This window comes from Eucalyptus grandis, chromosome 8 (genome assembly GCF_016545825.1).
Source record: "Eucalyptus grandis isolate ANBG69807.140 chromosome 8, ASM1654582v1, whole genome shotgun sequence".
NCBI lineage: Eukaryota > Viridiplantae > Streptophyta > Magnoliopsida > Myrtales > Myrtaceae > Eucalyptus > Eucalyptus grandis.
In genome coordinates, this window is record NC_052619.1 from 27,429,009 (window position 1) to 27,446,635 (window position 17,627).

At 39.8% G+C, this 17,627-nt stretch overlaps 1 protein-coding gene and 1 long non-coding RNA gene across 2 annotated transcripts; both read right to left on the bottom strand.

Moving 5' to 3' along the window:
- Positions 1-5,805: 5,805 nt before the first annotated feature.
- Positions 5,806-8,151, bottom strand: LOC120286559. The gene is made up of 2 exons (XR_005545199.1): positions 7,499-8,151; positions 5,806-6,028 (listed from the first exon to the last, which is right to left on the bottom strand). It is a non-coding gene; the product is annotated as an uncharacterized LOC120286559 (long non-coding RNA).
- A 924-nt stretch (positions 8,152-9,075) lies between these two features.
- Positions 9,076-11,341, bottom strand: LOC108954271 (calmodulin-binding protein 60 D-like). The gene is made up of 3 exons (XM_039298802.1): positions 11,243-11,341; positions 10,349-10,421; positions 9,076-9,406 (listed from the first exon to the last, which is right to left on the bottom strand). The coding sequence occupies exons 1-3, from the start codon at positions 11,260-11,262 to the stop codon at positions 9,275-9,277; spliced, it is 225 nt and encodes a 74-aa protein (XP_039154736.1). The 5' UTR covers positions 11,263-11,341; the 3' UTR covers positions 9,076-9,274.
- Between the last annotated feature and the right edge of the window lie 6,286 nt (positions 11,342-17,627).

Sequence of the window (17,627 nt, forward strand, 5' to 3'; positions counted from 1 at the left end):
TTTGGCTTTAAATCCTAAATTTTATAGCATTTAATACTAAATGCTAAAAATTTTAAGAAATTTATACGATGTTCTAGTAAAAATGCTTTTACCTAATTTGTTTGGGATATATGTGATCTCAAATAAATGAAAGAATTATACAATCAAATCTACCGCAATAGTTATACGTGATGTCGTGTGACTGATTTGAATTATATTGTCACATAATGGTCGAGATTTTGTTATTTCGTAATATTTAAATCATTAAATCATCGAAATAAATAGTTGGTGAAATACACGACATGAAAAATGTGATTGAGGGTGCCCCTTCCTTTCGGCTCCATCACCATCGGTCGATCGTCTATACCATCTCCGATTGGTGACAGCCACCGTCAAATCTTCCTCGCCGGTTAGCGCAACCACGGCCGCAACGGAGCAGAGAACGGACGCTCATCGCCACCGATCGAAACTTCTCTCGTGCTCTTTCTCCCTCGCCTGATGCGTGCGGGAGAGCTGAGGAACCGAGCGAAGCCAGTTGCAGCTGAATATCTTCGTTAAGCAATTTCGTTGCCGAATCGATTCGTCGCTTTAGCTTTGTCTTCGTGAGATTCTCCAAGTCTTTTAGTGTCTTCATTTAATAGCAGGTAAACCATTCGGAAGGATCTCACCCCAGGTAGGATTCGGTCGATTCATCGAGACTCAATCATACGATTGTTTTGTGTTGGCCTTCTGCCGAAAGCTTCAAATTGTTATCTCAAATTGCTCATGTTATATTGCTCGCCGATTGATAGGAATTCCTATTTGTAGAAAACCTCACCCTTCATATGATCACCACCTGTTCGGCGTTTTGCCTCAGAGATGATAATGACGAATTTGTCTTCATCATTGATCAATATGAGATTGCATAGAGTGATCTAGATGTTCTCGTTCGACATGCTGATCATATATTGTGAATTTCCATGCTTCATCCTTTGATGGCAGAGAGTTCTTTCCCTTGGTGCTTTGGTTTACTTTGTCTCTTTTGCTTGTGTGACTGGATTGTCGTCTGGTATAACAGTAAGTCACTATACATTAGTGGTGAATAAATCACAGCCAAGCTATATCAAGTTCAATCTCGTTTTTATGCTCCTAAAAGACCATTTCACCAAAGTTTGAGAGAGAGAGAGAGAGAGAGAGTCTTCAACCTAATTTAAATTCAAAATAAGCGGAAACGGTACGAGAAATGCTCATGGATTGGAAGTTTAGTTAAGTTGAGAAATTATGGATATATGAAAGCAGTTAAGTTAAGAAATCATGGATATATAAAAGAAGCTAAGTTAAGAAATGGCCATCAACCTAGTAATAATCATATGGAATTTAAGACTTATGAATAGAAGATATGCAGAGGAAAAAAGATATGTTGAAATTATGCCAGAACCCTGCCTAAAATTACTGCTGATTTCCCTTTGAGTATTGTTGTAACATCAATGTCAATGTCTCCATTCGAGTGTCATTTGTACAAACTGTGATTAATATCAATTCCAGCAATGTCAATGTCCTAGTAATCTCGTTTTCAGTTAATTTCGTTCAGCTCGTTCCTTTGAGTTTAGTGTTCTTTGCTTTGATTTCCTTTATTCCCTGCATTGCACCTTTAAATAATTCATGGTACTTCCACTTTAATTTCCAAGCAATTTTCTATTCCTGTCATTTAGATCAATTTCCATCAAACAATTTCATCCATTGCTTCCAGGAGCTAGCATGCATACACGCACACCATCAAAGCCATCTTTGGAAAAATTGTTTGTGGACAGTTTAAACACTTTAGAGCCAAAGCTAGAGTAAGAAAGTAAGCTTGAAACATAATAACGAAAGAATACCTAATTCCATAGCTATGAAAACCCGCAATTTAGCGAAATTCACCTCGATTAATCCCTTCGGAATAATATGTATATATAAAAAAAAGATCCAAAAAAAAAAAAAAATCATTATCGTGTTCTTCATCATGTTTATCTTAAGCTACTCCACCAACTGAATCGCGATCCTTAAACCACAGCCTCATCCCGTCATGATAGGTCGATCGATGATGCTCCCGCTCCCTCGAATCGGAAAAAGCAGCGGAAAAGCGGCCTCTTCCGCCGTCGAGTTTTTGAGCGGTTGTGGCAGGCGACGGTGGGGCGGGGCTCTTTTCTCTTGGTGTTTTTGTTTTCTCCGTTTGGCTTCCTGCGGGCGCCGTTTTAGCTGCCACCAGCGGTAGCCCGCGGGCAGACACGTGTTGAGCGGCCAAAACGAAACTGTCCCTGTCGCGAGAGAAGAGCCCCCCCGGCTGGGCCGTTCCCAGCTCGTCTTTCGCACCGTTAGATTGTCCACCGGTCCAACGGATCGTGCGATCAATCTCTCCCTCTCTCCCTCTCTCTCTTTGCTTTCTTAGCTTTCTTCGCTTTTTGGCTTTGACGGTCAGCGGTCAGCGGGCGGAGGGGCTAAACGGGTTCGTATCGGCTTCTTGGGGGAAATGATTGGGTGCGACGCGGCGTAGGTGAGGGAGTTAGTTCGTGGCTGTTGCCGCCACTCTTGGCTCTTCGTTACTCGTTTCGTTGCTGTAATGACGCCCGCGTTGACCGTCAAATTCGAATTTCCGTAATTGTTGAACGTGAAGAATTCCATGATCGTTTTTGATTTCCCAATGGCCCCATCTCTGAGCATCTTTGATTTTCTTCCTCCCCAGTCCCCCCCAACAGCAACAACAAAAAAATAGAAGAGTAAAATCTGGCTATCTCACCAACATCCAAATTTTTGAAGAGCATACATACAAAAAAATATGTGAGGATTTGACAGTTCATCCTGACAAGGTTTAAGAGGTGACTTCCATGACGTAGCACTTTGTCACGTGTGGCATTTAGTTCTCATTGTACACAAATGCTAATCCATATTCGATGCACATGCCTGATGTCATCCGTTCAAGTATCTCATGCTTGATATCTTACATAATAAATAATGATTTTTCAAGTAGATTTGTGATATACAAGTATATACTTGTCTCCAACCCCATATGATATTCAATATTTCAGAGATGAAGGAATGTGCCGAATCTACATACTAGATTGCGCTAGCTCTAGAATAACTTGTTACATGTCCACTTGGTAAATTCCAAATGGAAGTCCGTATTGATGCAAGCTTTACCATCAAATTACTGACATGCCAAGAGAATTGTTGGGTGCATGAATGATGGTTAAAATTATCAATCAAAAGCATGATATATAGTTTCTACTTCCTTTTTGATATTTATGAAGAGCAATGTACCAGACCTAAATTTGGTGATAGTGGTTTGAATTTTCCTTGTGGGATTTCGATGCACAGACTTAATTCTTGCTCAGCTCATAAATCCGAAAATTTTCAGCATGAATATAAGTATTTTTTGGCCTAATCAACATGAAAATATGAGAGGGCTAGCTTGCTTAATGTCTGAGGATGTATGTGATCGATATCTTCCATGACTCTGATAATGCCATATTCTTGGAAAACTGATTCAATAGTTATTTTATGAGTGGAGTGAATCGGATGATGTATAAAGATTATCCATCTGCTAGTTTTACTAAATAAGATAATCTGCATGTCATGTTTTGCTCAGATAAAAGATTGAGAAGTTAGATAGAAAGGTATTTTGGTTTTATGATGTATCATTAGTTCTTGAATTTTTTATAGTCAATTTGAATCTCAAACAACCTAATTTTATTTTAACGGGACCAGAGCTACTGAAAATTTACTACCTTATGGTATACGAAATGAGGTGACGGTTGATGAGGCCGATTACGTGGGCACTTGACACGTCACTTGGTAAACGCCAAGTCTGTAAAAATAATAGAAAAAAAGGCAGGAAAGAAGCAACTCAGGATAGTTGAAGATCAGGTCTCGGATCAAACGTTTCAGTCTTATTCAAGTCTCCATCGTCTGTATTTCCTCCTCTCTTTTTTCCGATGACTTTAAAGAAGCTCGATTGATCTCTCGTGCGTCGCGATTCTCCTTTGCAGCCGTGGTACTCTATCCTCTCGCCTTCTTCCAAACGTTCTTTTACACGTCGTGAGTTTTGCTTTGTGCTCGAGCGAAGGCTGTGGCGCAATTACAATGGGGATATCGCAGTGCTGCGGCGGGAATGATAACGGTGAGGCAGAGAGCGAGGGTGATAGAGCTCCCTTGGACTGCTTTGTTATGAATAATGGCTTAGCCACGGATTGAGAGTTTAGAGCTTCGAAAGCCATTTGACAACTGCCTGAACAAGATCATCTCCTACCGCCAGTGCTTGTCCGTTTTCACTTTAGTCTGAAGAAACCCCACTGTCTGACGTCCACCGGATGTTTATGATTTTGCCTTCCCGAATCCAGCTTTTGACCGACCCCTCCTCCCAAGAAAAACCAAACCCATTGTTTTTAATTCAAGGAATTAAACGTTTTGACTACTAGTTTCGTGAATTTAGTGCTCTTATTTGTTTTTAAGATATGTAGCAGCTTGTTCCAAAGCAAAGTGACCTTCAATCTATTGTAGAAACTTTGGGAAGGGATGCTGTTGTCCCTCGGTGTAATGTAGCCGTGTCCTGTAGACTAGTCCTAATTGAGAATTGTTCTTATTGTGTTTGAGAGGCAGAGTCTGTTGGTAAGGTATCCCTTTGATATCTTATGTTGTTCGTTTTTATGCTGATCTAGTATGACTTATGTTCTTCACAGGTTTAGAAGTTCCAACAATGGTTGGAAAGTTGAAGTCAACTCTTGAAAAAAGTACTTAGTGGAAGGCTCTAATGGAGCCTAACTAATCGTAAGAGAGACGACAGAGCATGGGGGGAAAGTTTTGCATTTGAAAATATGTGAAGTTCTGGTTAGGTACCATTTGAGAAGGTAACATTGCTGGAGTTGTTATTATTTTTCCTTTCTGTGTTCCGCTGGAAAGAATGATGTGGAGATGACATTGTTTTCTTATGAATCAGAAATTAGAAATGAGAAAATAACTTTGTGTTGGACGGCACTCAATCGAATGTTAGCTGATCCCACGTTTATAATGCATCAATTATGGGAGCACAGATGGAAAAATTCGTGCATGCTGGAATTGCTTCGACAAATGGTCGGTAGCTTTGTTGAGTAAATGGTACTCAAAGATGGTCTGTTTTACCCTTTCGAAACTCTCCAAAAAATGCTTAAATACAACATCTATAATTCCAAATAATCAATAACATATTTAGGTGAGAATTTTAATCATAAAAATTAAATTAGGGTCATGAATCTCTTCCTTTTTTATGCTAACAAAATCACATAAAATTAATCAAATAGAAAATCCAGATGTAGAAAGTCCCTCTACATATATAAACGAGGAAAACATAATTAAAAAACTTTCTTGATGTAATTTAAGTCCTTGGTGAAATTTCAATCATGTGTAAAGTAAGCTTGGTGGAGGGAGCCTCTTACAGATGGATCATCTTCATTTTCGTCCTCGTGTCAACTTCGTCGGCTCGCCTTTTGTGACGATGGTGGCGATGCCCCTCGGGTTCAAGTCGGCCATCCCAATCATTCTTCCTCATCCAAACTTCTCTCCTTGATGTCCAAACATTTAGTGTAGACTGTCCAATAGATTGGCGGTCAGTTAGAACTCTAGGAGTCTCACCCTCGAGATCGACATCAAAAGTGTCACGCCCCAACCCTCGGTTATGTGACCATCCTTCAATTTTGGTCGATTTTGAAAATGCGATATCCCAGGACTACATATCGCCGACCCTTTCATTTTTAATAGTACATGCGGAAGCCGTTATAAAAATCCCCAGACAATAAAGCAATGGGATATACAAGTAGGACTAGAAACTTGAACCCGAAAACCAACACCCTTATGTACATATACAACAACTCAGTCATTCATGTACATATACAAGCCATGCTAAAAAGGTTGTTTTCTACTCAAACAGATTCTACAGCAAAGGTCATCAAATAGGAGTGAAGTCTCAATCCTCATCAAGATCTTACTCTAGATCATCATCGGGGTTCTCCTCCAGATACTCCTCTTCGGGTTCTTTCTTCTTAGGTTCTTCATCAGGGTCCTGAAATGTTGTCCCACAACCGGGATGAGATTACGTCTCAGCAAGTTCTACCCCCTAAGACCCGATTAGTAAACTAATACATCTTAGGGTTGCCTATGCACAACATGAGTCAGAAGATTTACCTTGGCCTCAGATTCCACCTGCATATTAGCACATATCAAATATATATCCAAGCAATCACATCATTAATCGAAGCATCGATCAAATCGACCTAATCGATTACACGCCAACAAGACCACTCACGGTTATTTCCACTCAATCAATCAATCCACAACATCAAACCAAAGTAATGATTAATCACATTAAATTACACTCAGATCGAATCATCGATCAATCGACCTAGTCGATTACAAGTCAGTCGAATCATTTCTAGGTCATTCATTCCATCTCATATAACCTCCAATAGTACACTTAGTCACAGAGCTCCATTAATACTCTTGGGTGTCGTTTTCGCACAGTGATTTTTTTCATCACCGAACCACGCCCGTCATAGATCATAGACAGTTTACGTGCGTTCTTTAAGGCGCCGTTTTCGCGCAGTGATGTCCTTCATCACCGAACCACGCCTGTCACAAATCATAGGCGGTCTACGTGCATTCTTTAAGACACCGTTTTCGCACAGTGATATTCTTAATCACCAAACCACACTTGCCACAAGTCATAGACAGTCTATGTGCATTCTTTAAGGCGTCGTTTTCGCACAATGATATTCCTCATCACCGAACCACGCTTGTCTATACTTCGTACTTGATCGGTCTCAACCAATAGAATTCTTAGTTCACTCTCACGATTCTTTTCACTTTACAACTCATCAAAGCATTATAAAGGTTAGAGAACCAAACTCGGCCATCTACCGATCAATCATTTAATTCCACTCAATTTCAATCAATTAAGGAATAATTACCTAAATTGCACAATCAATTAAATTAAACACAATGTGGAGTTCAAATAAATAAATGGACTGCACCACGATGAGCAGCTCAAAATTCCAATCACCGACCATCCCGGTTGAATTTCTGGAAAATAAATAATTAAATAATTAATTTCGAAAATAAAATAAATAAATACAATAAATTCAATTTAGCACAATATAAAGCTCAATTAAATAAACGGACTGCACCACGATCATTAGCATAAAATCCCGGTCACTGGCCATCCCAGTTGAATTTTCGGAAAATAAATAATTAAATAATTAATTCCGAAAATTAATATTTAATTCTAAAAATTCCATTTAGGCCTGAATTGCCTAATTAACACCCGATAAGGGTCGGGAAAAATCTCAAGAAGCATCGAATAAATACTATAGGCAATTCTCTATCTAAGTACACTAACCACCTAACTAATATGCAATACAATCAACTAATAATCACTAATCCATTCTAATCTAACCACCTAATTACATTTAATTAACACTAATCAACATTTAAGTATAATTAGCAAACTAAGAAGGCATTAGTGAGCAAAACTCACTAGATTAAAGATCCGCTTGGATCAAATCGACGAGCACGCGACAAAGCTCGATCCTCTCCAAGGTGAGTCCACCAACCGGGGCCCGGAACGGCCCAAAATCGGCCACGCAAGCTCGCAGCTGGGCTGGAGATTCTGTTCCCGCGCTGTTGATCTTGCTGATTTGATGAAGAGGGGCCTTCAAGCAGCTGAATGGAGCGGCCAAGAGATCGAGGAACGGTGGCTGATGGGCTTGGCGAGCGGAGCTGCTGCGGCTCAGTTCTAACGAAACGGGGGTGACGCTGGCGGAGAGGTGCCGCTGGTTTCGGTGGCTTCGCTGGGTTGATGAAGGAACGAACGCGCGGCTTCGTGGCTGGGTCAACATATTCACTGAAGAAGCAACTTCGGTTTCACTAGCTGACCGAAGATGGCTGCGCCGCGGACGTGTGGCCAAGGGTTGCAGGGGCTGTTCGGTGGAGGTGGCCGCAAGAGAGAAATGAAGAAGCTGCTTCGTCCGTTGAACCAGCAAAAAGCAGAGAAAATGAAGAAAAGGGAAGACAGCTAGGGGATGTCGGCCGAATGAGGGGATAAACATTGACTCAAGTCAATGAAATAAAGCCAAAGAAAATTAATCCTGCAGAGGCTGTCGGCTGGAGAAAGGAAAACGCACGAGAGAGAAAAGGTAAAAACTAAGGGTGTAAACGGTTCGGTTTGGTTCGGTTTTTCAAAAAAACTTAATCGAACCAAACCGTTAAAGAAAATTTCGAACCGAACCGAATAAGTTTGGTTGAACCGTTCGAAAGTTTGGTTCGGTTTTCGGTTTTCAAATTTTGGGTTTCGGTTTTTGGATTTCAGTTTTTTTTTTTTTTTTTTTTTTTTTTCAGGACGGCTTACCTTCTGTATAAGCTCCTTGAAGCATTGATTGACGTTCTCTCTAGTTTTTGAGCTATATTCAAGAAACGAACATTTATGTCTTTGAGCTAGATGTCTTCCTTCTTCCGTTGTCACGGCCCTTTTCCTTTCCTGAAATTATCACATCATGAGAAGCGAGATGACTTCTCTTCGAAGAGAAGTCAAGCAAGAAGAAACCAGGGAGGATAAGAAGTGACGATGAGGACGGGAGCTCGGAATGTTGCGTGAGAATTCTTTGGAAGGAGGATGGCGTCCCGAGACATGGTTTCTTTTGTGGGCTTGTCCTGCTTTTAGCTTTTCCAATGTTAATTTGTTCCCCGAAGGAATATTTGGTCCTACATGCAGTGTAGCAATTTTAAGTGTTTTTTTGACACTAGTGATTCGTAAATACAGCCATAAGCATATGAAATCGTGATAAAGTATGCTAACTTATCTTCTCATCTTAATGTTCTACTATAGTCTTTATGCCTCACATCACATTTCACTCAGCAAGTATACCCATTTAGTCTAGGAAATTGTCCTTCTCCAAGGACAAGAGAATCTAGACCTGCTGAGACTTCAAAAAGATGTTGTGTAGCATCCCCATTGTACAACAAAAATCGGTGTTGACAAAGCTCTGAAACAGGGATTCTGTTCACCAAAGAATAAGAGAAAAAAAAGTAGAAAGAATCTCGGATTAACAAGAACTTAAAGGAAACTAGTGCTTTTCATCCATAAAACAGGTATCATAGGGCAATTAATTATTGCAAGAATCCAAATTATAGTCATGGCAAGGAGAAAAAGTAAATCACATTAGACATCCATTCAGTCACTTCTTTAACCCCACGATGCTGAGACAAAGCGACAACATATATCTCCATTATGTTACAACCGCTTCTTCTATATGATTCAAACTACAGAGTTCTCCAATGGCTCAAGGCCATTATGCCTCAGGAATGGCAAGTTTCTCACGCATCTCCACAGGAGTTGTGTGCACGCTAAGCCCAATAACCACAATGCTGCTCCTTTCTTTTGTATACCCTGACCAAAACAATTAAAATAAAATTAGTAATCTCAACTTAGGAATCTGATGTCACAATATATACTTTTCGCTTATGTGTTTTCTATTTGCATCATTGCTTGAAAAGGAAGAAAGTCACTCTCTATGAACATGCAGGATTGTTTTAAGCTCAACATATGTAAGAAGAGAGGGAAATAAGTAGTTCCACCTCAAAGGTGAAGAAAGTGGTACATCACCATAGGAACAGAATAAAATCAGAATTGCTCAAACCCCAGACTAGATTCTCAAGTTCAATCGAATCATTACGGTTTCCAGCTTAACCTTCAGGCAATTCATACCCGCCCTACAGAGCTAATGAGTATCTTCTCAAGCAAACCAGATTCACAACTCAGAGCGTCAAGCCAATACAAAAATGTCATCACTATGGTTCCACCTAGCTAAAAAATAGCATACCTCCTAGTAATTTTGAAGGGGCCCAATTTTGCTAAAGCTCGCTCCACTTCTTCACTAACTTGGTCAATATTTCAGAAAGTAAGTTCTTAAGCTACGTTAAAAACTTCAAACATAGCAAATTCCTTTATGACCAATTCTGAGGAACATTGTATCGTTATGCAGGCAAAAGCATGATGCATTCCCTCAGTTCCAAATTAAAAGTGTAAACTAAACTATCATAGTCACTACATGATATTTGGCAAAATCAAAGATGATATTGCTAATGCATAGTCACCCTAAACGCAAACATACTACACTATACATGAGATTTTCACTTCTCAAGGCTCTCAAGCCAATTTAAGGAGACAGTGATACATATAGAATCAGAATATCACTCACTCCCACAAATCATGATAACCACTGTTCTCTAGTTTCTTCATCAACCAATTTTACTACTCTTCCATTAACCAAGAGAAAAGAACATGGAAACACAATAAATGAATAGCATGCGGCTGCCAAATTTATCTTACCACACGCCGAAGTATGGGCTCTAATGATGAGCAAAGTTTATGCAAACTATCCACCTTGAGAGCTTCAATGACACTGCATCAATATAAAGGAACATTAATATATTTATAAACCTCAAAGGAGCAACCATTTTTACATAAGATGCATAATTATAGATAAATTCCCTCTGAAGAAGGCAAGGACACATAACAGAGACAGATCCAGGGCCCAAAACTTTTAGCTACATTAGATGCTATCTATGGAAGATGGTAGAATTCAAGTTCGTATAGAAAAGAAATAGGAAAACAGAAGAAAAGAGTCAAGAATCTACAATGAGAAGTTGGAACCCTTTTCCAATTGTCGAACTTGATACTTTTGTGAAAAAGAATAATAGTTTAAGCCAAACACAGATGAAGAGACAAAGGGAAAAAAGAAAAACAGATGAAAAGAATCAGGAATCCACACAAAAAAGAAGAAGTCAGGACACCCTTTTCAGAAAGGCAAACATAACTATATTAGGAATAGAGAGATAATTTAAGCCAAACACGGCAAAAAAGAGGAGGTCAAATTAAGAATCTGTAACCCAAAGCCAGAACACTAACACCATACAAAATAGCAAGAATCTGCGTTACTTTGCACCTTCTAAACATGAAATCAACCTTGAAGTCAACCACTGCAAGCATTTGATCACTTTGAAACTTGGTGCAATATTTATGTTGGATCTATTAGTAGTCTGTGTTACATAACACCGACAATGCAAAAAGGGTTCTTCAGCAAAAAATCATTAATTATCCGGTAAACCACACGCATTATACAATTAGCAGCCCTGCAACTTCCCAGTCCGAGTCTCGCTCCATTTACATGTTGCCCAATACGATAACATCAAAACAATTAACCTCAACTGTTTGAAGACAAACCTGAAAGCGAGCGATGGCATTAGCAGCAATGGTGGTGTAGGCGCTGCCCAGTGCCCATGTGAGGAGGGGCATTGACGTAGTAGAGTCGCGTCGTGAGGACAAAAAGGGTCAGTCTCCAAAGCGCCGTTGCTCGACCCAGCACAGCACACAGTTCCACGAGTCGCCGGCGCGCCGCTGCCGATGAAGAAGGAGAAGAAGAAGAGAAAAGGGCGTGGCGGAACAACCGGTCCCTCAATCGGTCGCCATCCCTGCCGCCGTCGCCGTCATAGTCATAGTCGCCGTCACACCTTCAAGATGAGAGGAGACGGGAGAGAATAAGAAATAGGGTTGGCCTTTTTGCTGTGCATGGTTATTGGTTCTATTTTTCGGTTTCTCGGTTCGGTTCAATTCGGTTAACCGATAAAAACCGAACCGAACCGAAAATTTTCGGTTTTTAATGAAAACCGAACCGAGATGAAAATCGAACCGAAAAACCGAATGTTTCGGTTCGGTTCGGTTCGGTTTTCGGTTCGGTTTGGTTTTCGGTTCGGTTACTGACACCCCTAGTAAAAAGAGAGAGAGAAAAGGAGAGGCACGGATGTGAGGGGGGTTCGTGCGTGGGTCTTCGACGAAGAGAGAGAGAAGTCAAAGGAGGGAACGTGCGCAGCAAGGGGGGAAGAAATAAGGAAGAAAAATAAAGAAAACTAAAAGAATTTTCTATAATCCAAAAATTATTGTCCTATTTGCTTTTGTTTAGCTCAAATTGGTCCCCAAAAATCTCCATGCTAAAGTACTCGACCCTTACTTGCTTTCTTGTACAAAATTTCCCTCAAACAACAAGTTTTGGACAACAACAACGGCAGTTTCCTTCAATTCCGAATTTTAATTCATTTCTTTTCGGAATCCTATTTTCTGAACAAACAAATGCGGTTGAGGTCCAAGTTGAATTCAGAAAAATCCCAAACAACTTCCATTTGCCAAATCACTCACACAAAATGCCAAAATCTCTTCAAATTGGCCAATCTGAATTTCCATTCATTTTCCGAATTGTCCGCAACGATTTTCCGTGAAAATCTCAAACTCGCCGGAAATTTCTCAAAAGTGAGTCGGCGTTCCTAGAATGACTCATGACACGACAAGACTTCCAATTTCTGAAATCGAATTCAAATTTGCAGTTATTTTCAATCAAACGTGATTTTAGTATGACATTGCCTACCGGGTAGCTTTAGGAATTCTTGGTATAATTGACCCGTGGTCTATTTTCTTCGAGCTACTCGTACCTCTTCGACACATTAGCGACTCTCGATGGTTGTGAAAATCTCGAGGTTTCAAATACGGACACAGGGTACAAAAACGATAAGAAAAATCGGTCTAGTGCCGGTTGACAAGAGTTTTCTAATTTAGTGGTGTCACCCACGATTAGTAACGTATCTTAGTCGAACCGACCTATCTCTGATCTCAAATCGATTTATATCTGTGTCATAATGACCTCTAAAGATGGATATGGTCGAGAAGCCGATTTCTAGTCGAATTCTCAAGTCTATTGCCTTAAAATTCCTTAATGGCTTTCCCATATAGTCTAGTTATCTCATGAGTGGCCAACTCAGAGAAAAACACTATAGTCGCATTGACGAAAGGCCCATCTTATCCGATCGAAATCAGAACCTGAAAATCAAGATATCACAAAAAGTATCATCCAACTGAAGGCCATCCCATGCGGAAAATCCTGTCCTTTTGGGCCAGGGCATTTCATCATACTATCACGGATTAGGTGGCACAGGTAGACCGTATAACCATTGTTGACCTTGAACGTTAGCTTGGTTTGTTCCTCAAACGAATTAGTTCTATGGCCAGAAATGCAAAGCAGGCAATATATCACAATCATCTGGATAATGCGCATATTGACATCCAAATGTCGCCTCTTAGGATCCTGAACTGATTGCCTCACTTGTTCCGAAAAAAATATTATTTGTCATAGTCATATAAGTATCATCAACAGCTAAGTGCCTCCAATCTCCCTTAGATTAATGCTTAAGAGTAATCGATATTCCATTCACAAAGGATTCATAAATCGTCACATCAAATTAGCACGAAATCGTTTTAGATCTTCAGAATAGATCTCCTCAGAAATTGACCGAAAACCAATCCAACCTCCCCACCTAAACCGTCTGAACAAAAATCTATCCCATGTGAAAAACTCAAAGTCTATCTCTTGTCCTTCCTACACACTTCTAGCGCCAAATGTTCGATATCTATCAAGGCAAATCTTTGTGTTGGTAATTATTATGGAAGTTGTCAAGACGGATTATGATTTGATGAAAATTTTGCAGATGCTCAAACGAAGACCGTATAAAGAAACGAATGATAATACGGCTCGTGTTTCTTTTCCTTTCTAATTCGAACCCAGTGGGCAATTGGCGTACATGCCGGTTTGAAAGTATTGTGCGCGTATTTTCTGTGAGGAGTGGAGGCAACTTTGCTACTTCAATTTGCTTTATTTAATAAAAGCGAAAGCGCACTTGAGATGATTCTGTCCAGTTGAGATTATTCAATGACCATAATGGCTGGCAACTGTTGTTTTGTCCTAGATTGACAATATTTAAAGGACCAATTGGTGAGACAACCTCTGAACTATTCTTGACCAGATTCATTTGGCTAAGGAAAGTGTGTACCCTTGGAGATGATGAAATTATATCTTTGGGGATCATGTGCTTGGTGCTCCATTATCGATTCTACGAGTTACATGCTTGATTGGGAGGTCTGAGTATGGTTGTCTTGATGTGTTGGACTGATCAAAAATCACATTTCATAAGCAACTTTTGCGATTTCCTATGCTCATTGTGAAGAGAATCCTCCAGACAAAAAAAAAAAAAAAAAAAAAAAGTGGTAGCTCATTGGGAACAGAATCCACCAAACACAAGAAAAAGGGTACGAACCACATGCTATGTTACATTCAATCCACCAGAATCCACTAATTAGAAACAGCAAATCGAACTTCCCCACATACCATCGTCACCAAACTGAATCTCTAAGATAAAACCTAGTGCTATCAAAAAGCCTTCAAAACAGGATTGATAGCCAAGAGACAACACTACAAATTATCTTCTTTTGTTTTTCACTCCTTCCTTTTTTTAATAAAAGGGACGAGCAAGGATATACGAATCGAGGTGCGAGTGTGTGTCGATACAAGTAAACGTGGGTTAGTATAAAAAGAACTACCTTAAAGTACATGATTTTGCGCCAAATTTTGGTTCCCACTTGTTCCGCATCTCATTCTAAGAGGTGCTTAGTGTCAGCATGAGTAACATTTGACAAATATATCACATAGACTCACGATTTTATATTAAAGAGATAATAAATCAATTGTTGAAGAAAAGCAATTTCTACATTTTGGAGACTACATAATCAAATCATAGGAAAATGGAGCTAAAAGGTGACTCCTAGTTTAAGAAGCACCAACACTCTTCGGGAGCTTTCGTGTCATGTTTGAAACTTTGACACTTAGTCAACGAGTCTTAGAAAATCCGACACACGGTCAACTCTCCTCGACATGCTCTAACACGAGAGCTTGGAATTCCGACACGCAATTCCGACATGCATTGGGTCAATTTTAAAAATTTCCAATACTTGAGGGGTCAAAATATAAATAGATGAAAAATAATAAAAATAACAAAAATAGGTAACCAAGAACCCAAACTAATCATCTCCTTTCTCCTCCCTCCATCACAGTAGAAGATAAACCACCACTCCAATCCGGCTAGCCTCCGCCGTCTTCCTCCACCTCCCCGCCATCGCCACCGACCTTCTTCGCCCCCATCGAAGGAGCTTGACGAGTTATGCACATTGGCCACCATCGCTGCTAAGCTCCAACCAGCTAATCCTCAATAGCCGAGAGGTGGAAACGAGGCATCGCAAATGTTGACCCTACAGCCGCCTCAGTGCCTATTCTCTCTCCCCATCACTTTTACTAGATCTAGCGGCGGCGCGCGTCCCTTTCTTCCTTGCCGTTGGGTGTGAGCCGGCAAGTTAGGTGTGATTCGGCATTGGATGGTCAGTGCAGAAGTGTGGCTTGCGAAGGAAGGCCGTGAGAGTGAGGAGCGTAGGGAAGGAGGAGGCTGAGCTTGTAGTTGAAAGGGCTAGTAATAACACCTAGAGGGAGGTGAATAGGTATAAATACAATTTTCTTGCAAGACAGAATAGTAATAAATTCTCTCTTAAAGATAATTGAATAAGAACATAAATAGCTTTAAATAATTATATAGAGCATCGAATAAAAGTAAGGAGTTAAGGAAAGTGAATTGAAACACAAAGTTTATAGTGGTTCAACTTAAATCAAACCTACGTTCACTCTCCCGCACTGACAGCCCACTGGCTGGATTTCACTATGAATCAAAAAATATTTTATAGTCTCACATCCTTGACTTCTTAGTGTAGAACCTCTACTACACTCTTACAAAGTCTCACAGGTGTTTGCTCTCTCTTTTGAGTACGACTTTTAACTTGAAAACTGAAGTAGCAAAGAACTAGGAAGCTTCAGACATTGAAATTTTTCTTTCACACACCACCTCGAACAACTTAAGAGTCTTCCTTATATACTTCCATGTCTCTACAACCGTTGGCACTTTCCAAATGAGTTCTTCCAATTTACCCATTGGACATAATCAATTAAGGAGATCTCGAGTCATTTAAGGAATGTGATGATAGCCCATCAATCATGCTCCCCATACAATCAGGATCTTAGTTTCCATAAGTAGAACCTTCCAAGTTTGTTCGCTCTTCAAAAGATCTTCATATCGGAAAGGATTCCAATAAGAATAAGTGATCATAAAATGCTATGTCTAGCCATAATATCTTCCATAAACCAAACGAACCGAATCCTTAAAGATAAACATTCTTCTGGATAAGTCTTCATTCTTCGGTCTGGAATCTATCAGTGAGGTCAGACTTTGAGGTTAAAGTCTAGCAGTCTTCAGACTTTGACAATTGTGTCTAGAGTTCTTCAAACTATGGGAAAGGTTTTGTCAGTTTCAAAACAATAATGAGTTTTCTCCAACAATCTCCCCCTTTTTGATGGTGACAAAACTTTCCTGCAGATTTGAAAATTTTTAACCTGCAAAACAACACTTAAGCCAAACATGATATCTTATAAAAGTAAGTTGATTAGGACTTGGATAACATCTATTTTGCATCCATAGAAAACATGTTAATCTAGTAAGATAAAATAACTATCCATCCATAATCAGTATCACAGGCTAAGTTACCGCAAACTTCAAAGATTCAAATCAAGATAGCAGTCAAAGGTCCAAAGTCAGAAGTCCAAAAACATCCAAACATCAAAATCAAACCAAAAACTCAAAAGGATAGATAAATCTGCACAAATCTACACCACTTCTCCCCTTTTTGTCAACAACAAAAAGATTAAGTGATAAACAAGCAAAAAGATTGAAAGAGTTGAGTGAAAATCAGGGCTATTTTAGAATCTGAACGAGCTGAAATTCTCCCATGGATTTGACTGTGTCCTCAAGCTTTCCAAGGGTCTCCTTTAGTTGCTGTAAATATTCACCCTTCACAGTATCTTGCACTTGAGTCTTCAGGGCGAATAGCTGTTCTTGCAGAGAAATTGAAGTGGTCAAGAAAGCTTTCTTTAGATCATTTATCTCAAACTCCAGGCCATATTGTTGTCTCCTTAAATCTAATAGGATATCCAGTAGTCTTGAAAAGTTTGTTGTTTGTTCTATTGTAGCACTGGATCTAGCTGAGTTAGTTGTAAGAGTCTTGAGATTGGAGAGTTCTTCAGCAGTTTGTCCACCATGACTAGGAGTGGATGTCTCAAAGTTTGCTTCAAGGTAAAGAGAGGCATACACATCCTTTGGATCTGCTACAGATTGACTAACATCACTAGTAGGAGATACTAGAGCAGGTGAAGAAATACCTTGTTTTTTTGCAGCTCCCCCTGTTTTTGTGCCTTCAGGTGGAGAAAATAATTATTCTTCCTGTTCTACTTTAGCTTCAACACTTGAGTGATGTGTCCATTTTCCTCTTTCTCCAACAGTTCCACTCTTTGTCTTTTCAGAGTCACTAGACAAAGATACAATCAATGTTGGTTCAAAAGAGTCCTCTTGACCCTCTTCTTCTTCTCTTCTTCCTTCCTCTGTTCTTCCTTCTTCTTCCTTTGTTCTCATTGCTTCTCTTCTCTCATCTCTCTTCTCAATCTCTTCTTCTTTTGTTGTCTTTCTTCCCTTTTGAAAGCTAACAAAACTCTGTAAATTCTTTAAGGCAAAGGCGGAGAGAGTAATGTCATTCTCTTCGTCTTCATCTTCCAAGATGAGTGCTCTCCTCTTCTTGATAGGTTCAGTCAATGGTTCCTTGCCTTTCCGCTTTGTTGTTGTAGAGTCTTGCTTTGCCT

What these genes read in the sequence shown, in the direction of transcription:
- LOC108954271 (XM_039298802.1), bottom strand. Translation starts at nt 11,262, where the DNA reads ATGCCATCGCTCGCTTTCAG. An exon ending in ATGCCATCGCTCGCTTTCAG is followed by an intron (nt 10,422 to 11,242) that starts GTTTGTCTTCAA and finishes ATATTGATGCAG; the next exon opens with TGTCATTGAAGCTCTCAAGG. An exon ending in AGCCCATACTTCGGCGTGTG is followed by an intron (nt 9,407 to 10,348) that starts GTAAGATAAATT and finishes TGTTTTGGTCAG; the next exon opens with GGTATACAAAAGAAAGGAGC.